The sequence below is a fragment of the Sceloporus occidentalis genome, unplaced genomic scaffold (assembly GCF_023333645.1).
Source record: "Sceloporus occidentalis isolate IW3139 unplaced genomic scaffold, rSceOcc1.0.p SCAF_2, whole genome shotgun sequence".
NCBI lineage: Eukaryota > Metazoa > Chordata > Lepidosauria > Squamata > Phrynosomatidae > Sceloporus > Sceloporus occidentalis.
Window position 1 is genome coordinate 105528069 of NW_028316982.1, and position 21230 is coordinate 105549298.

Genomic DNA, 21230 nt, shown 5'->3' on the forward strand with positions numbered 1-21230 from the left:
TTTTTTTTAATTATTTGCTTTCATGAAACCAGAAAAGCACAGAAATTAAGAAAGCTATACTGTGCATGGAAAAACTCCCAGCTCTTCCACTCATGCATGGCAAAATAAGTCTGGATCACAGCCAAACACATTTTCCTTCATATAGCACTGTTCTGTACTATCTATGTGGTATGTATAAAAAGCTAACTAGAGCATATCACGGTTCCCAAATGGCAAATGAAGTACCAGCAACACAATTCATTTTAAATTACCATTACTGGGTGTGAAAGACTGACTAAAAAAGCTGTTTCACTCAATATGACAAGAGAAAGACAAACCTACTGGAACTGACACATTATAATTGCTTGTTACATTAGAGCCATAACCAATTTAACTATTATTACAGTAGTATTATTCCATGTATTATAATACCATAGACACACAGAGAAGCGCAAGAGGGAAAGCATCTATTTGATTCAATTTATTTCTAATTAACTTTCCCCTAAGACGTCTTTTCTAAAACTCAATTCTCTGTCACTGTTCTAACTGCTACTCTCTTATGAAACTATGCATTTTACAGATGGCTTCTAGTTATGTGACTCTTAATTTCCTTCTTGGATTGTACGGTCAACTGCAGAAAGGCATGGCTCCCAAGGTAACTTTAGAACATTCTTGGAAATAAACTTCCCCATCCTCTTATCTTTCCAAAACCTCACCTTGCATCCCACTCTACATTGTTTAACAGGCACCCCAGCTCTTTGGAGAGGCTTTGAAGAGTCTGCAGGCGGTTTCAGAGGAGGAAACTTTTCTTCCCTCAATTTAATTTAGGATTCAAATTCCACTGGTTAAGTAGCAGACTGCAGGTTTATATGCTGCTTCCCTTTTCATCATTGAGACATCACATCTTTAAATCAGCGCTAGCTTGATCAGCTTTATTTACTGCTAACATAGGCACGGGACAGACCGCCCCAAAAGGGCGGCCTTCTGGTAGGCTAATTCCCCCCGGAGAGAAGCTGCAGCCACCAAACTGCGAGGCTTCCCTCCGGAATGAAAAGAACCCAGAAAAACGGGTTCTTTTAGCACTGCAGGGCGGACACTGCACAACGCTTATGTCACAATGGCGGTGCACATGTACACAGGACACCACCATTTTTACGCCACTGCACCGTGCTAGGGTTAGGGACTGTGCGGTTGTCGCGCAGTCCCAAATCCTAAAATTAGTGTCAGCACAGTGCAAAAGGGCGGTCTGTACCACTCCATAATCACCACTATACCAGAAGTCTAAAGTCTGAAGTCGCTTTGCATTTGTTCACCAACAAGGAGTAAAATGACAAAAGCTTTGTTGTGGTCTCTCCCACCACCATCACAAAAGCACTCTTGCCACAAAGTTACTTTTATTCAATTTTATGTTGAACAAAAGAATTTTAAAGTTCCACCTCTATTAATGGAGAGCCAACATTGTTTGAGTGTTGAACTATACTGTAATAGTCATACTTAGCAGTACAGGAAGCCAACTGCAAATCTACTCTGGATAAATCTGGACAAGAAAAACCTTTGACAGGGCTAACATACACTGTAGCTGGCTTGAAGGCACAGAACAGCAACCACTATTATTCTCTCTTCCAGCAACACTACTATATTTCTAGTTAAGACATTTCACATTTATACAATATCTATTTCACCATTACTTACAATGAGAGAAGAAAAAAGAAAAGTCCTGGAGAATTTGACACGAAGGCAAGTAAACGCCACTCCCTTATATAATAACCCAATAAGGCATAAATTGCTATGCCAACTGCAAATGTCAGATTTGTTAATGAGCCTGAAAAGCAAAACACAGAATGGCTATTTTATTAAATACTGGCTTCTCAGCACTATACATCATCAAACATAAATCTAAGATCTATTGCTCACAATGAGTCAAAATAATTCCAATTAGATGCTTCATGCATGTTTTATTTTATAAGCTTCCAAAAGTTTTTTTAAAAAATGTCTTTGTGAACTGACCAAAGTCACGATATTCAACAAAATATAAAAGACTGCATTTTAATCATATACTGTCTTCATCTTTGCCCTCTGTCTTCTTAAATCTTATGACAGCTAACACAATGTAAAACTGGTTTCAGAAATTCAATTCCCACTGTGCTTTAAAATTTAGCACCTAAAGTCAGAGGAACAGAGGACATGCAAGAAACAAAAACAGAGAAAAGATGATGCAAGGAAATGTGATAATGGTTACTTCTCTGCATGCTCTAAAGAAGAGGTGGGCAACTGTGGTCTTCCAGATGTCTTTTGACTGCAGCTACCATCATCACTCACCATTAGTTATGCTGGTATATCTTGAGGGTCACAGTTACCCACACCTTCTCTAAAATTTAATCTAGGTTAAGGATATGATGCACTGGGCAGAAAGGCATTTTTCAATAATTATTAATATTGTAATCCTAAAATGATATAAGGGGAATGGAAATCTCACCAACCTTGATGAAAATTATCCCAAAGCAGTGGTAGGAATTATGCATGCCACAGGCATTTAGGAATCCCCTCTTGCAAGACCTCAGAGCCCTCAATGTACACACCAATTTCTTTTTAGGCTAAACTCCCATATTTTGGAGTTTAAAAACCCCCACTCATGTTATTTAACACCCAAACCACCCAATGTTATTTAAATGGTTAAATAGTTTGGGAATTTCTGAATTAAATAGTGTTTCAGTGGTGTCATCCAAAATGGGGGAGGGAGGGGCTTAAAAATTCCTCCCCCAAGTGACTAGGTGTGATGCAATGTGACTTCCGGTTGCCCTCAACGGGCAGCTCCATTGGGCATTGTGGTCCTCCAAATTCCCAAGTCTGCCCTGCCCTACCCTGCCCTGCCCTGCCCTGCAGCTTCAAGCCTATGCATGCTTACTTGGAAGCATATCCCACAAACTTAATAAGGACTGACACTTAGGTAATTGTGCACAGGATTGTACTTCACATCTCCATTTTCATGGGACTGAAACCTGATTAAGATGCTATTTGAGTTTTCAGAACTGTCTGAAGAACAATGAATAAGTACAAGGAATGATGCAAGAACAAAATTCTTGCCATCTATTTTGTGCATTATTAAATTACCCTAGATACCATTACGAACAGCTCGCAAAGCACACTTCAAATGCTGGGGCTTGCAGCGTCTCAGATGCTGCTGTCATGACAACAGACACATCACCAACGCTGTTGTGAATGACAATAATCAATGGCTCTTTCTTCTTGCCAAGTTTTCAGCAACTTATTCCCCTTCCCACTGCCATTCCCTTCTCCTTTTGTGTCATGTCTTTTTTAGATCGTAAGCCTGAGGGCAGGGAAATGTCTAATTAAATATCTGTAAGCCACTCTGAGAGCCTTTCTGGCTGAACAAACAAACAAACAAACAAACAAACAAACAAACAAACAAACTGCCTCTGCCTGCTTGGTGGCTGAGAGGAACTAAACCCAGGGTTTCAAAGGCCAGGCTGTGGCAGCAGGGAATGGAGCACCATTTCAATCTCTCTGGGGACGGCTATGATGACTTGAAAAATTAAGGGGATGATATTTTAAAGCACCACTCCAAGGTTACATTGTGTTTATAAGTCATCCAACATGGTATCCAGAATTACTGTAACACTCCAAGGTTACATTGTGTTTATAAGTCATCCAACATGGTATCCAGAATTACTGTAACACTCCAAGGTTACATTGTGTTTATAAGTCATCCAACATGGTATCCAGAATTCCCCAGCTAGCTGTCCATACTTCCTGGGGAGTTTGGGGACTCGTAGCATCTTTCTCTGGGTATTGCTAAATATTGGCATATTCATTCTTGACTCAGTCTGTGAACTGAGGAGCACAATGCCATAGGGAGGTTCTCTCTAAAAATGTTTTATCCAAGAAGGTTCCTCCTTTTCGTATGCAAGTCATTGCTTGAACCAGCAATTGCTACTGGTAAGCATACATGTGCAAACTGGCCCTTTTGCATGGGGTTTCTTCAGCAATGTTTGCTTTAGTTTACAAGAGTTCAGAGTGTAAGCCATGAGGCAAGGGCATATTATTCAAATAATTCTATGCAGCTCTTAATATATTTGGAGAGAAGAAAAAGAAGATAGTATAGTTTTTTCTGTATACAGTAAGGACCTTGCTGGATATCCAAACCCAGGGGGAAACTGGGTGTTGTTCATGCTCTCACAGGCCACAAAAACAAGGGACAAGGGCTAGGTGCCTATTGACAGCTATTATTTGCATGGGATGACTGGAGAAGAAGGAGTGGGTGGAAGAAAAATGGTAGACAGTTCTGTTGTGCGGGAAAAAACAGTCCTGCCATTTCCTCAGCAAGAGACTTACAAGTATTTTAAGAACAAGGAAATTTAAAAAAAAATGTTTTAAAAGGGTTTTCACAAAAAAACAATTCTTTGGCTGAAAGCATTCAAATCCCCACAGTCAGAAGTTACGGGAAAGAAGAAGCACTAGAGTCTGGATTGTAAACACTGACTCATTCTAACCGTAAAATCTACTGAATATTAAAAACCCTTAAGTTGCCAGAATTTCTTTTACAGACTATGCCAAGCTTTTATATCTTACCTGTCAATGCCCAGAAGGATTTTCCAACATATTCTTGTGTCAAAACAAAAGACACTAGAGACATACCACCGTTTGTAATCCCAACAAAAAAGCGTGACATTGCAAAAATTTCATAGTCTGGAGCAAATGCTGAGACATACCCAAAAACGACATCCAAGAAAAGGCCTGCACAAAACACACACAGTTGGTAAGTATTACTAATTTTGTAGCTCAATCCTATGCATCTCAGAAACAAGTCTCAATGCGTTTAATAGGAGTTGTTTTAAGATATTTTACAGAATTCACTTGCAACCTTCAATAGCAACAACAAGAAATGGGGAAAGAGAAAATAATACCTACTTATTTCATCCTGGGTGAAACTCTAGTTCCTCCCAGATAAATGCTCTTTCAGTATTTTAAAATCTGAATATACAAACCATGTTCAAAAATGCCTAAAACCACTTAGGTAAAATCCTGTTAGCATCAATTTATCTCAAAAGGGATAACATATGCAAGGTAAATATAGAGAAATGTTAACAATGGGGTCAACATGAAGTGAATTTCTCACACACGTATATTGATGTGACCTAAAATTAAGATTTGCTGACTAGAAATTATATTTAATTTATATTCAAAGACATAGCATAGAAAATCATATGCAAAGGAATCTTGTAACACCTTTGAGACTAACTGAATAAGGAGGTTGGTAGCATGAGCTTTCGTAGACTTGAGCCTACTTGCATCTGAGGAAGTAGGCTCATTAGGCTCATGTCTATGAAAGCTCAAGTTACCAACTTTTTTCTTTCAGTTAGTCTCAAATGTACTACAAGATCTCTTTGCATACTAATTTAATTTATATGTTACAATTATAAATGGGTGTACAATACTACTTAAATCTATAGTGCTTTCATAAATTATATCAAAGAATCTGTGTGGACACAAATCTATAAGTTATATGAAAATATGGTCATAATGCTAAAAATCTTTCTTTCATTCAGAACATACTGGAAGAGCCAATACAATATGTGACTAAATAAGTATTATTTATTGTGGGGGGGCATAACTTATCTTTCAGATTACATTGCCCTCACAAGACACTTTATGAAGTGATGAAGCACATACACAAAAAAAAACCCAGCTATAGCCTCTCTCTCTCTCTCTCTCTCTCACTCAAAGCTAGAGCAGCTGTTAAAGTTTATATAATTACAAATACAGATGAGAATAAACATGTCTTCACTTCTCTAACCAACCATTAATCCAAAAACCAGCAGAAGTGAGGCCATAAGTGTCTGCAAGACTCTGCATCAAAGGTGTGGGGTGAACAGAGAGTAGGTTTTCTGACACTAATCCTTTATGCTGTGGTAGCTTCAAACAAATGTGATTGGTCCTTGAGATCATATACTTCCAAACCATTTAGAGTTTTAAAAGGCAAAATCAGCATGATAAATTGCATCTATTATAAAATTTTACAACTGTACTGAGGTATGAACTTTTACAATGTGTAATTAATATTGACCATGTATAAATCAGTCATTTCAAAATTTTGTTAAATGTTTAATTTTACAATTTCATAATGTTAAACAAAAAAAAAGAATTCAGAGACATAGCTGTGTTAGTCTGGAATATCAGTTTGCAAGGGGATCGTGCAGCTTTATTGAGACTATGCAAAAGAAGTTGTGGCGTGAGCATTCACAGATATGGTCTACTTTCTCAGATCCTCAAATGTTCAATAAAAAAGAGTTAACACACTTATTTGAAAGTATGATCATTTCACAGACAAAATTTCTCAGATAAGAGTTGACTTACATGCCATTGTTAAAGCAAAAATTAATGTGTTATCCAGCAACTCTGTGGTTAGGATTACACTGGATCAGTTTTAGTTGGTGAGTACCACAGATATGGACAAGCTGCTAGGATAGTTAAGGAAGACAACTTGTCCTCTTGATCCCTGTCCTTCTTGGCTGATCATCCAGGGAAAAGTTGAAGTTAGATCTCGGCAACAATTAACTTTTAATGCCTTTCTCAGGGAGGGAAATTTTCCATCTTGTTTAAAAGAAGCCATGGTATGACTGATTCTTTAAAAAGCCCTCCTTGACCCCGGGACTTTAACAGCGACAGATTAGTATCAAATCTCCCTTTTCCAGGGAAGATGATTAAGAAGGCAGTTGCTTCCCAACCTCAGGCAGTCTTGGATGATACAAATTGTCTACATGCATTTCAACCCGGCTTTAGAGGAGGATATGGAGTTGAGACAGCTATGGCCATCTTAATGGATGATGTGTGGGAGTGTGTCCCTCCTAGTGTTTTTGGACCTCTCAGTGACATTTGATACCATCAACCATGGTAACCTTCTGGAATGCCTGATCTGTTTGGGAACTGGAAGGGCGGTGCTTCAGTGGGTCCAGTCCTAACTCTCAGGTAGATTCCAGATGGTGGTGTTTGGGGACAGCTGCTCTTCCAAAAAAAGAGCAATTATACGGCATACAACAAGGTGCTATTCTAACCCTGGAGTTTATCACCTGATGCTGTTCACATGAAACCGCTGAGAGGGATTATCTGGAGGCATGTGGCAGGGTGCTATCAGTATGCTGATGACACCAAAATATATTTCTCCATGCTTTGAAAAAGAGTCTCAGCTAAGGGCAGTGTGTCTCCTCTGAATGAATGCCTAGAGAAGGTAACTGGTTGGATGAAGAAAAACAAACTTGAAGTTTAATCCAGATAAGATGAATGTGCTTACTATCATGGGTCCTCACCTGGGTTTGTAGGTCTGTCAAGCAGTCTTGGATAGGGGTACACTCCCCCAGAAAGGCTGTGTTTGCTGCCTGGGAGAGCATCTGGATCTGTCACTCCAAATGACAGCTCAGATAGATGCAACAGCCAGTGCCTATTACCAGGTTTGGCTGTTATGCCAGCTGTACCCTTTCCAAGAGCTGGGGGACCTAAAGATGGTAATATACACACTGAACTTCTGTAATGAGCTGTATATTAGGCTATCTCTGTACCAAATATGGAAACTTCAGTTAGTTCGAAACATGGCAGCCAGACTGGTTACTGGTACATTTAGGGATGAACATAATACACCAGTATTAAAATTGCTCCACTGGCTGCCAGTTAGTTTCCATGCAAGGTGCTGGCTTGGGCCCAGGTTACCTATGGGATTGCCTCCTCCCATATAATCTGCCCTGTACACCCAGACCCTCTGGGGGACATTTACTCCAGTCAGCCTAGTTCTTTATAACTGTCACCCAGAGGCCTTTTTCTTCAGTTGTTCCTAGATTGTGGAATGACCTCCTGGAAGAGATTTAACAGCTGAATGCATTGTCTGGATTTAAAACAACATTAAAGACCAGTTTCTTCCAGCAAGCCTATTGAGATGATTTTTAAATTCTGAATAATAAATTATGAATGTTAAACTATAGACTGATTTTTAAAATATGTATTGGTCTTATACGTTCTTTTAAACTGATACTATGCGTTGTAACTGGCTTATGTGTTTTAACTGATGTTATGTATTTTTAACCATTGTTATGAGGTATTTTTATCTACTGTATTCCCAACCTCAATACATGGGGAGAGGCAGATAAGAAATCACCACCACCATCATCATCATCAATTATTAACTACTACTGCTACTACAACTACTACTACTACTAATAATAATAATAATAATAATAATAATAATAATAGTGGACAGATTAATTGTTATAAACTAAAACAACAACAAGAATTAACATTGACCGCAAAAAATGAAAGCCTTGTCAGAGACCTTTCCTCTTATCATCTTACCTGTAAGGTACACAGGCTTCCTGCCCAGTTTGTCTGATAATGGACCAAACAATATGTTTCCAATCAGCAGTCCAGCGAAGTATAAAGATGATGCCAGGCTCACTTTATAAGCTTCATCTCTGATTAAATACCACTGTTGAAAACATAAAGGGATCTTTGTTAGTTAAAACACACTAACAAATCAACAATAACTTATCTTACTCAACAGGACAAGAGAGAAAGTGGTCATTATGATGGAAGGCTCCAATGTCATAATTAAAGCTTTACAGATCTCAGCAGGGCTGTGGAATAGTGGTTATTTTGGGATTACTCAATGTTACTCCTACTCCTACTCCTTTTATACTCCACAATAAAAAATAAATAAAAAATGGTGTTTGCATGTGCAATATAATAACAGGAATAAGGAATATATATATATATATATATATATATATATATATATATATATAGTTACTCCTTATTCCTACTCCTACTCCTGCAAAGACATCTCACTTCTTTACTCCTTACTCCTACTTCCCAGCCCTCGATCTCTGGCTAGGAGATCCATTCCTGCCAAGAGTGATTCCAGGCTCAGTTTTACAGTTGATCCTCCCACAAATGCTCCAGATTGTATGGTAGCTGGAGACTATTTTTCAAAGAGATTTGGCACCAGAAAAGCTCTTGTACAGCCTATAGCAGCTGCAAAACTAGAGTCTGTTAAACTAATACGGAATTTGCCACCTGCACAATGATGGAGCCACTGGCTGCCCACAACCAATAAAAACATTTGGGGGTGGGGAGCTCAACTCATTCCCTGCTCATGTTTCACCTATTCTTGAAACTCACCATGCCACTACCTTCCTGAAGTAGTGAGATTTGTGTGTTCCAGCGAAGCAAGAAGCTATGCTGTCGGCTTGCTGAAACTGTTACTCACACCCTCCAAAGAGCTCCAAAACCATAAATCACACCCCAAAAAAGAAACCTAATTGGAGCCAGGCCGGTTTTTTGGGTGGGGTGGGGATGAGACATTGATAGCATACATATCCTTTTTGCATAGCCATCCCATTTAAAAATACTGCAAGAAGTATGCAGGAAGCAAGTACAAGCCCTTTTTTGGCTTCTTCTCCCTTCCACTCCCAGACACTTTATTAGGACACTTTATTAATACAGCTTTTAGGGAGACATTATGATTAAAGATGAAATGTTTGTGCATTGTGGCTTCCTGTTGCTTCATTACAGAGCACTTTTTATGGTAAGACGTGGTGCCGGGCTTTCAGAATAGCAATATGGGATAAACAAAAATCATGACGTGAGAGTTGATGATCATGAAGTACCTGTTAACAAGCTTGTGTTCTACATAAATACGCAATGAAAGGATGGATTCCAGTTTACCTTTGTATGTAAAATTATTATACTGTCAACATTCTTGTTACATGATCTGCACATTTATGTCTATATAGAGGGCTCACATCCTAAAATACATAGCCAAATTAATAGCCAAAGGCTTAGTTACGTGCGGAACTACAATATCCTAGAATCAAACAAAAGGAGCAGGGGAAAAAGTCTTCTATGACCTGCCACAGTCAGAAGTAATCTCAAGAGGGGAGCACATTAGCACATCTGTCTCAGGCTATCAGAGTGCTCCTTGGTCTGGAATACATTTTAGTTTTGCGTAGGTAAGAACTGTGATCTCACATTGGTTACTATGGAGACAAGCAAAATACTAAGCTGAATTCATAACAGCTACTTGTTTAAACAGCTGTCCCTCATTTTCAATGTAATTCTAGGAAGCTACAGATTTAAAGCCTCCAATGAAGCCTTTGCTGCGTAGGTTGGTGAGCAGCAGCAGAAACAAATAGCAAACAATGCAATTCAATACAATGGAGTGGTGATCTAAATGGGTGAGTGGAGCAAGGGGAGGGATAAATTACCAGAACTACACTTGTAATAAATGTAAAGGCAGATAGGTAAAACACAGAGTTAAGAGATGATACAAGAAAACATTTTGATGTTGTTAACTGCTATCAAGACGACTTCGACTGGCAACTCTGCGAATGAGAGACCTCCAAGTCATCCTATAACCAACAACCCTCTCAGTTCTTGCAGACTCAAGACCATGGCTTCCTTGATTGAATCTATCCTCCTATAATGTGTTTTTTCTCTTTTCCTACTGTCTTCTAATTTGCCAGGCATTACTGTCCATTTCAGTGAGTCATCTCTTCTCATGACAAGGCTAGGGTATGACAGTTTCAGTTTAGTCATCTTGGCTTCCAATGCGAGTTCAGGTTTTTATTCTAGAATTCATTTATTTCTCTTTTTAGCATTCCACTGTTTCTATAGAACTCTCCTCCAGTACCACATCTCAAATAGGTTTGTTTTCTTCCTATCCATTTTCTTCACCGCCCAGCTCTCACATCTGTACACAGAAATGGGAAATACAATGGCATGGATGAACCTAACTTCAGTATTCAATAACCCACCTTCATACGTCAGGATCTTGTCTAGTTCCTTCATAGATGCCTTTCCAAGTTCTAGTCTTCTCCCGATTTCTTGACTACAGTCTCCATTCTGATTAATGACTGAGCCAAGGTACCTCCAACTCTAATCCTGCTTTATGTATGAGATGTTCAGTGAACAAGTTAAACAAGTAGGATGTTCTTGGTGCGTATCTAGTTCCTTCTAGCCACTGTTCCAAGGCCTGTTCTTATTTCATGAGTACAGTATCCATCTCTTCTCTCTATTAATACCATTCCATTTCTTTTAAGATATTCATTTCCTGAATAAAACCCTGCCTAATTGTGGCCCGTTACAAACGGGCCTTTGCGGCGCCCCCGTCACATGCTAGGGGTTGGCCGAGGGCCTAGCGTCCACACCGGCCTCACCCCTAGCATGTGACGGGGCGTAAAAATGGCGGTGCCCTATACACACGAGCGCCGCCATTTTTACGTGCCGGACACATAGCGTCTGCACGTCGCACCCCGGATATGATGCCGCAAGTGCGCGAGTAGCTCCTTGCGGCATCCCATCTGGGGCGCAAGAAGAAGTGCCATTTTGGGGCTTCTTTTTGCTCCGCGAGGGAGCCGCGCAGTTTGGCTGCTGCGGCTCCCTCACAGAGCAACCGGCAGTGGCGCTAGACCATAACGCGCCTATCTGACTTAAAACGTCCCATTCCTGTCCACTTTAGCTCACTCACCGAAGTACAGCAAAGTTTGTATGTTCCATTTCTTGTTTTACAATGTCTAGCTTCTCAATTCATGCTTCTTATATTAAATGTTTCAATTATATGTGTTGTGCAGCTTAGGGTTTTCTGAAGTCATGGGTTTATGTGAAATAAAGCTCAAATCTGATGTACTTTTACAGTGATTTGGGTAGTTATGGCCTTTTTTTAAATTTGACGAGGGTCTCAAGGCTAGTGGGGAGACAATGTGGTATAGTGCTTTGAATGTTAGACTTAAGGCTCCAGGAGGCCAGGATTAAAACAGATAGTCCATGGAAATCCACTGAGTGATCTTGGACAAATCACATTCTCTCAGCCATAACACAGTAAACCAGCTCTGCAGAAATGTTGCTACAAAAGCCCTATGATAGAATCATCATAAAACAAAGTTGACTTGAAGCCACAAAACTACTCAAAGCTGTGAGGTTGCCTTAAAAGGTTGCACAATAGGGATGGGAATACATGCTGCCAATGGGCCACAGTTTCCTCATCTTACTTTGCATGTTTGTTTCCAATGTAGCGCCTTCCTCTCAGATTTGCAGTTGTCACATACATAAAACTCTAATGCAGGAGTAAAAATAATGTGGCCAGAGGCCAAATGCATTCCTTCCCCATTTTTGTGGCCTGCAGTCTCCTCCCAGACTCCCTCCCCCCCACAAAAAATATTTCAACTGAAAAAGAACCACTGCCTTTCCCAGAAACCTCCAAGAATGGCAATCCACTCATTTTAAAAGGCATAGGGACTTACTTCAGTGAAGGGGGGTATTTCTAGTTTTGTTTTTTTCAAAACTGGAAGAGATTTCCATGTTAATTCTGGTTTGGGGGTGGTGGGAATGTGAATAATGTTTTTTGGGAGAGGATGCAGCCTGTGAGGGCCAGATTGACATCAGATCCCTGGAACGTACCCACCCCTGCTTTGATGTGTGGACTTTTACACAGCTTAAAAATGGGGGTAAATTCAAATACATTTAGCTAGAAACTCAATTCATTGCTGAGAACATATAATGGAATAGTTCAAATTATTAAACATTTTCCAGGTATTTCTCCTACCCAAAATAAAAATAGAAAATAACTTTCAAAAGCTGAAGGGTAACATTGCAATATATTTGACAGGTTTCATCTTGCTTGTTTTGGGGGGGGGAGGGGGAAATCAGCTGAGCAAAACATACTTCAACAATGTAAAGAAAATGAAACCACTATATATGTGTGTGTGTGTATCTCTCTCTCTCTCTCTCTCTCTATATATATATATATATATATATATATATCACACATATAACGTTTAGTGATCTCACTGTACCTTCAGGCCATCAAAGGGTTCTTGAGTAAGGACAAAGTAAAAGGTCTGACGTGTCCAGTATCATCTAGCTTGTGAATAATGCATGTATAACTATCAGTGTCATGCACACAACTTTTATGATTTTTTCCCTGCAGAGATTTAAGCAAAGCACAGAGGTGCAATGTTCCAGATAACCATAAGCATTCCACACATGCATCTGTAGGAGCAGAAATTTCATTATGCCATAAATCATCAAGAAATTTCTCACTCCAGCCATCTTCAGTCCCCCCAGAATATAATATAGAGTGTACACTGAACATAAATTCTGCCTAAGAACACAAAGAAATTACACTGGAAAGGAGAAAAGGAATTCATATGCACATCTGCTTTCAATTCATTTTAAACACTAGCAACATAGATGTGATGCTGCTAGGAAGATGTCATCTATTGTATGGATGTTTCTTTTGATGCCCACCTTTGGCCCAGTTTTAAACAAAATATGGATTGTTCAAAATGAAGTTGCCCTGAAAGGATTTAACGTAATACAGCATTGTGTTTCAAAGGTTCGGAATATGTGCATTAGCCCACCCACACCTCCACAATGCATGCAACTGCTGTATATTATTACAGTCTTTCTGCAGGAAACATATTGTTCATGTGTGAGTAGAACATGGTTACAGTCAGAATGTGGATTAAGAGTGCTTTAAACGTGAAAACAGGCACACTGCACAAATATACTTTACACTCACAGCACTAAGACAGTGCTTTCAGTATTAAAGGGTACAATCATGCTATGGTAAATACTAAACCTTAGAAAATTAAAACTAACAAATTATTTTAAACATTTCATTGAAAGTCAGGGCAAGTGGTGTTTAGAATCTGAATTGTACATGTACTAAAAATGAGGAGAAGCTGGTCTATAATTTTAGACAAGACAGGGTCCAAAGTAACATTTCAAATGACTATTCCTTTATCAGCAAGTTACATTACCATATTTAAAGAAAAAATGTAAATGAAAGCAAGTCCAGAGTAAGCATTTCTTCTTCCAAGATTTAAGAGGCAGCATCCTACATTGAAGCCATATGGAAGAGAGAAGAAACCTAAAATGCAGGCAAATGTTAAAGTAATAGCAACAACATGTACTTGCCTCTGTTGCTATGGATGTAAAGTTACTGGCAAACCTGATGTGTTTTGCAAGAGCTTCTGTACTAGTTGAAATCACTTCTTGGTCAAGATGATATTCTGGCACAGCTCCCACTAGTACAATAAGCATAGACTGAAAGGCCACGAACACCTTTAAATAAAACAAAGTTTATTTAGGATGAGTAATCAGATACATATACATGCTGGATACCAAAACTGTCAAACCCCTGTGTGCCCAAAAAACTGAACAAAGAGGGAGATATGCAGACAGAAAGCAAAATATTCTCAACAAGTCATTATAATTAGCAGAGGAAGGAAAAGCATTAAACTAATTGGAACCAGATTTCTCTCTCTCTCTCTACCTCTGGTGTGGGGAACCTTGAGCTCTCAACAAGACTGAACTTCAGGAAGCCTAGCCAATGTACCTCATGGAAAGAGGTTTATGTTTGAATTGTAACCCAGAACATTTGGAATCCTTGAAGGTTCCCAGCCCTGTTTTACTTTCACCTGTATACATTTGCTCCTATTTACTCTCACAGGACAAGGTGGAACACTGCATTTAGGGATGCTGTGTCAATGAAAATAAGTGCTTGGTAGACCTGCTCTTGCTGACATGAATCTTGCAGTAGTTATGGTGCACTCAGCACACGGATATATACTGCAGTCCCAGTAGTTACAACTCTTTTCTTCACAAACATACCACCCATCATAATGATGGACGCTTTTTCAATATTTAACAAGCATTGTTTCAGGAAAGAAAAGATATGAGCAGAGGCTTTCATTGATGTTGAGTAAAACCATAATCCCAAGCGCATTTATTTGGAACTAAGCACTCGTTTGATTTAGTTCATGCTGTTTAGTTATTAGGAACCTTTGCCAACTTAAATGCTGTAGTGTAAAGTGACATCTACCCTACAACTATTCTTAGTGTGAAAGTGAAGTTTTGGAATTTTGAAAATCTTCTCTACCTCTACAGTTTTTCAAATATTCAACGATTCAATGCTTTATTTATCCAGCTCAAATGTTACTAACTCGGTGCTTATAACTTAAGCCATAATTTCATTTTATTTAGTAACAACAGGCTTTGACTCAGAATGTGAATAGAATTATTTCGATACATTAATAAATAAAACATAGTAGCAGAGGTACATTTATGTACAATTTTCTAAATAAAGATCAGACATAGCAAACATGGAAACAATAGACAGCAATATTGCAAAGTCATGAAGCACCAATGTTGTTACAGTGTGACTTCCATACTCGGATCCCTTTCCCCCAAAATTAATGTCTGTGGCCTTCAACAACAGTAAAGGTATTCTCTGTTATAGTATTCTCTATATGCTACAACATTAATATATATAGTTATAGTATTCGCTATATATTACAAAATTTTAGTATATAGAGAATAACCTTTCTATTTTGTGCCAGCCAATGTACACATACTCCGACCTTAAGAAGCTACTTTAGATAGCATAATGCACAAAGTTTTTATCTCCTGTTTATCTCGTTTGTTGAGTTGTTCAAAAATGTTCAAAGGCCATAATCATTAGTGAGGAAATGACTTTATCTGTGTTTGGAAAGAATATACTCAGCTCCCAAGCTGCTAGGAAGTCTGGGGGTAGATAAAGGTCCTGACTACTTAACTGGGCCTAACTGAGCTATAGCTAGTTTCCTGCTTTACTATTGTCTTGCTGGTTTGTCCAGTGCCCCCCCCCCCCTCCCCATCTCAATACTATGATTTTGATTTCTGTATTCCTGGGCAGCCCAAGCAAATGCATCTGGTATGTATAAGACCTAAGGTACTTAGCTTTTGTATTTTACTGTGTGTGTTTTTGAATGGTTCTTAGTTCTGCTGTTCTCTCCAATTTTCCACTTACTGTGTGTAAATAGTAATTGTAAATATCTATTGTAAATAGATATAACTTCATATAAAGTTGTGTGTGTGTGTTATTAGAAAGAGCCTCATCCTAAAATCTAGGATTTGGCTCTTTGCTTCTTGCTACTGAATTCTGAATGTTTTAGCTTGGGAGCAGTCAGGCCTAAAGTAGGAGTTCTCCAAAGGTCTGTCGACTTCTAACTTCCAGAATTCCTGAGCACTGGCCATACCAGCTGGGACTTCCAGTTCCTAAGTTCAAAACATCTGAAGAACCATAATTCACGAACCATTGGCCTAAGGGATGTCCAGTAAGCTCTGGGTTTCCCTTGGCTTGGGCTGAGTTGGATAAGAAAAGATGGTGCTGGTTCTATCTTGCAGGATCCTTGTGTTCTTTCAAAATAGAAAATTATAGCACCATGAATCCTGGAGTTTGTAGTATGCAGAGGCAGTAAAGCTTTCCAGCTGAGAATTCTGTATATGCTCAGGGACGTAGCCAGGATTTTAGGAAGGGGGGGGGGGGGTCCAGACTAAGTGCCACCATTATATTAGGGCTTGGGTGCAGCGGCGCAACAGCACGCACCATTCATTTTTCTAATGGAAGGGGGGGGTCCGGACCCCAAGAACCCCCCCCCCCCGGCTACATCTCTGATATGCTCCTCCCTAAACTGTGAATCCTATTTGCCACAGCATTTAAACGGGCATCATAGTGCTGAAACTATATAGGCCTGTTACAGACTGCCAAAATAAAGCTGCTTCGGGTGTCTTTGGAGGTATGCTATTTAAATGATGCATGGGTCCTAAGAGTCCGGAGGTCGCGCCAAAGCCACACTCCATTCCTAAGCACCGAAGTGCAGCTTTGGTGCAGCTTCCGGATTCTTAGTGTGCATGCATCATTTAAACAGCATACCTCCAAAGAGACCCCAAGCAACTTTATTTTGGCAGTCTGTAACAGGCCTATATAGTTTCATTAAATCAGAGAGAGATTATGTGATATTATGTATATTAGGTGATATATCCCACTCCCCCCAAACATGGTTATTTACTGGCCCATAGAGGAGGAAGGAGCAAAGCATCCATTGCTTCCTGTACAACACCTCAGTCTCATATTGTATGAATCCAGCTACAGCAATAGAGATGGATTCTTCTCTCCTAACCTACTCTTTCTACTGGCCAGCAAATGACCATGCTAGGGGGTGGCTGCTCCAGCTAAAAGATGAGTTATAGGGGGGAGGTGAGGGAGGACAGGTGCTGTAGTGTCACCTGATGGGGCATTACTGCTTGTCTTTCTGAGCCAGGATCTGCTAACTGTTAAACCTACAGGGTTCTTGTACTGCATTCAGCATGGCACCCATAGTCTTGACTGTTGTATTTGTGGAAAGGACACAGGCTCAAAACAGAAAAGGCAAAGCACCTCACTAGAGCCAGTTGCAGAAAGATGAAGGTAGTCTGAAGCTTCTGAAGCAGTAATTGTACACTAGGGTTTATGACACCATAGATGAATATCTGGAGGCAGTCAGTGAAACGGGCACACAGAAGCATAGCTTCAGCCTTGTATCTGATGAGACCATCTTTCCATTTAGCATAGAATGGACTGTACTGATTGTTGTCAGATCTCTGGTCTCAGGAAGAAGCCTTTGTGTCATCTGCTAGCTGATCTTTTCAACTGGAGATGTCAAGAGTTCAACATTTGACCTTGTGTGTGCAGATCGTGTTCTCTGCCACTGAGCTCTTATTCTTAAGGAAGCTGGATAGTAGGGTGGCATTCTTGTCAAAACTGTACTGTTATGAATCAGACGGCACTAACTTATATGTGTTCTTCACAGTCTTGACTGAAAGGGTTTGTATGCTCATAATCTCTCATCACCCAGGGTGTTGTTTATCTTATGGCCAGCCTTGATAGAAACCATGGATGTGCAACTTGTGACCCTTTAGATCGGCGGTTCTCAACCTGTGGATCAGGACCCCTTTGGGGGGTCGAACAACCCTTTCACAGGGGTCGCCTAAGACCATAATCTATCATATTCTAGTACAGCGGTTCTCAACTTGTGGGACACAACTCCTATGTGGTTCTCACCCTGTGGGTTGTGGCATTAGAAAGGTTGAGAACAACTACTTTAAATGTTAGGCTACAGTGCTCATCAGCTCTCCCAAGTGCTGGTGTTGGCTGGGAATTACAGTCAAATGACATTCAGAGGATCATAAATTACCACCTCTGATCTAAACGTAACCCACAAAAATCCATTTTGAAATCCAGAAACGATTCTGAGGTTGACACCATTGCCCACATGTTGTATTGTCATACAGAAGATTTGTTTGTACTCTCCGTTTCGAATACATCAAAAAAATAAAGACTTGGAAAACATTAACCTTGCAAAGAGATCATATTTCGCTACGTGCAACACATTTTAGCCCTGAGAACATCTTCACTGCTATCGTTTTCTAACATGTAAATAATCTGTTATTTGCATTATTCCTTAGAAGCGCTCACTCTTTAATGGAACAGTTCAGGTCTGCAACTGGGTTCACAACTGTTACTGTACCCTTCTTCCTTGGTTACAACCTTTAAGAAATCCAGAGTGGTATGGTGTCTAAAGTCTTGTTAGATGACTTTGAAAAGACCCGTTTTTGAGTTTAGCTCCCACTGCCAAATTGAACTGCCAAATCTTGCTATCATTGTCCTTTTTCATCTGCTTCTGGGCTAGTAAATGGGGTGGAACAGCTGGTTAAAAGATGCATGTGGAACAGAAGCCAGGTACACAGATTTGTACTCCAGACAAAGGTATAGAAGAAGGGAAACCGAAGGTGTGTGCGCAGCCCCTACCCACAACATCAGTGTCACAAACAGTGTTCATGGCTACACCTAGGGACTACCATGTTTAAAGATTTACTTTTTTTGTAGGGATAGAAAAGTTACATAGGTTGTCGGAAGTACAACAATATATAAGGTTCGCTTGCTAGATAAAGGTAATGGAATTATGCGTGAATAATGTTTGAGACTCGTATGAATATAAACAGGAATTACATAAATGAAGCAAGCATCCATAGCATACACTTGTTTTACTCTATACAAATAGCTATATAGATTAATATATAAGAAGGTCAGTATATATTAAGAAAGAAACCAGTGAGAGAAGGAGGTCGAGAGCGAGGGAGATGCAAGAAGAGTGAATGGGAATATAGAAATAGTCAATTGCTACAGAGGGATTAGGGATAAGAAAGTAAAAGTGGGGATGTGTATGAAAGAAAGAAGGAACGGTAAAGGAGATAATAGAAGGTAGGTAAGACGGGAAGGAACAAGGAAATACAAATAAGAATGGATACTAAAAGAGGAAAAGGAAGGATGAAAAGATAGTTGTAGGTGGAATAGTAGTTTGGGAAGTAATGGAAAGACGATGGAAAGGACGGGAAGTAAACAAGTAGTAAAACTTCATATAAATCTAAGAAGGTTACTGGTACTTATTACTATTGTAGAGATCTCACTTTGAAATAGATGCCTCTGTCTACTATCATTCTGTACTATTATTATTATTATTATTATTATTATGTATTTTGTCTATTGTTATCCTTGTATTATTTTGTTATTATTGATGTTGTAACAGGATATTGATATGTATACGGAACTGAATGTAACGGCCTGAATGTAATTTTTAAAATTTAATTTGTTTAATAAAATAATAATAATAATAATAAATCATAGTCAATGTGCACAAATGCAAAATGCATGGGTAGCAGATCCTATTTTAGAGGGGCATTCCTCCCTTTCCCACAAATAAGAAGGTAAAAAAAACCCCTTCATTAGGAATCATAGGATGGTAGAGTTGGAAGAGACCGCAAGGGCCATCCAGACTCAGTACAACCCCATTCTGCCATGCAGGAACTCCCAACCAAAGCAAAGGAAGGTTGAGAACCACTGTAGGGCAGGGTTTCCGTGCTAAGGCTTTTCAGAGAGGCTTCTGGTGTTGTCTCCTTCTGAGGCTGAGAGAGTGTGACTTGCCCAAGGTCACCCTGTGGGTTTCTGTGGCTGGGCAGGGATTCGAACCCAGGTCTCCAGAGTCACAGTCCCAAGGCTCAAACCACTAGGCCAGACTGGCCCTCATGACCAAGTAGTCATGCTCTGTGGTGGTCATTCATATGTAACAATTCATGCAGAGCTCATATGTTGTTATCTAAAGGTTTCTTTAATCATGTGGCAGACATTAACACACTGCAGAAATAACCCACTTTAAGACCGCTTTAACTGCCCAGGGAATTCGGGAGCTGTAGTTTTGTGAGACACTGAGCCTTCCCTGTCAGAAATAGCTCTGGTCCCACAACAAACTACAGTTCCCAGGATTCCCCAGTACTGAGCCCTCAGGGCAGTTAAAGCGGTCTCAAACTGGATTATTCCTGCAGTGTGGACGCAGCCAAAGAGGCTTCTTTTGCCCTCCTCGCAGGAAAGGCGTGGTAACCTCAAGCAGGAAACCAGCCCTCCATTTTTGTTGGACTACAAATCCCATCGTCCCCAGTCAGCTCTTGGAGAGCAATACCATCCGGGAGGGGGGAAACGGGCGAGATTGGTTGCATATGGCGCTGGAAAGGGAACGGTTTCCCCCCTTCGTTCCAATATGGTTTGTTCCACGTTGTTGCCTAGACAACGATAGCAGCTCTCCCCTCGCCCCCCTCTCACTTCCGCGCGCGCACCTTTTGGCTCCTCCCCCCGGGCGGCAAAAAGGAAACAGGGAGGGAGGGGGAACAAGAAGGGAATGGGCGAAACTATTCGGCGAAGGGAGTGGGGGGGTTCCCACCTGCAGCAGCACCAGGAACGCGGTGAGCCTCTTCTGCTTGGGGCCGAACTCCCCCACCAACCCGAAGGCCTCGTCCAGATCCATGGTTCCGCGGCGCCTGTTCGCAACATCCCCATCAAACTGATTCAGGCAGCGGGGTCTCAGGCGCTAAACTCGCCCGTCGTCGTCGTCGTCGAGGTGATGAGGTGGCGCTTGAGGGAAGAGGGGCTGAGGAAACAGCGGCCTCTGCCGGCAGAACGCCGACGACGACACGTTGTTGTGAGCGGCGCAAGAGGCTGCCACTCAACTTCTGGCCACGCCCCTCCCTAGTCGCCTGCGCAGAACCCGCGAAATGGGTGGTCTATCTTGAAGGCGGTTAGAAGCAGCCAAGTCGAATAGAACGTCCGTGGCGTAGTGCGTTGAGCATTCGACTCTGGCTCTGGAGAACGGGGTTCGATTCCCAGGTGGAGCATGAGGGGAATATTTGATCATTGGGGAATATTTCCCCATAGTGGATCATTGGGGAATATTTCCCCATAGGGGATCATTGGGGATTATTTTCCCATAGGGGATCATTGGGGAATACTTGCCCATAGGGGATCATTGGGGATTATTTCCCCATAGGGGATCATTGGA

General features: G+C 40.5%; 1 protein-coding gene across 2 annotated transcripts in view; it reads right to left on the bottom strand.

Annotated features, from left to right (window-relative positions):
- Window positions 1-20896, bottom strand: part of LOC149318824 (solute carrier family 22 member 15-like) — a 35853-nt gene extending 14957 nt beyond the window's left edge. The window contains exons 1-5 of one of the 2 annotated variants that reach the window (XM_089510525.1): window positions 20616-20896; window positions 13960-14106; window positions 8338-8470; window positions 4570-4734; window positions 1672-1801 (exon numbers count right to left, since the gene is read on the bottom strand). In XM_089510525.1, the coding sequence (XP_089366651.1) occupies window positions 1672-1801; window positions 4570-4734; window positions 8338-8470; window positions 13960-14106; window positions 20616-20699 (659 nt within the window). In that variant the 5' untranslated portion in view covers window positions 20700-20896. Of the gene's footprint in view, window positions 1-1671; window positions 1802-4569; window positions 4735-8337; window positions 8471-13959; window positions 14107-18319; window positions 18384-20615 lie in introns of those variants that run through there. The other variant, XM_089510526.1, reaches the window with a different exon arrangement.
- Between the last annotated feature and the right edge of the window lie 334 nt (window positions 20897-21230).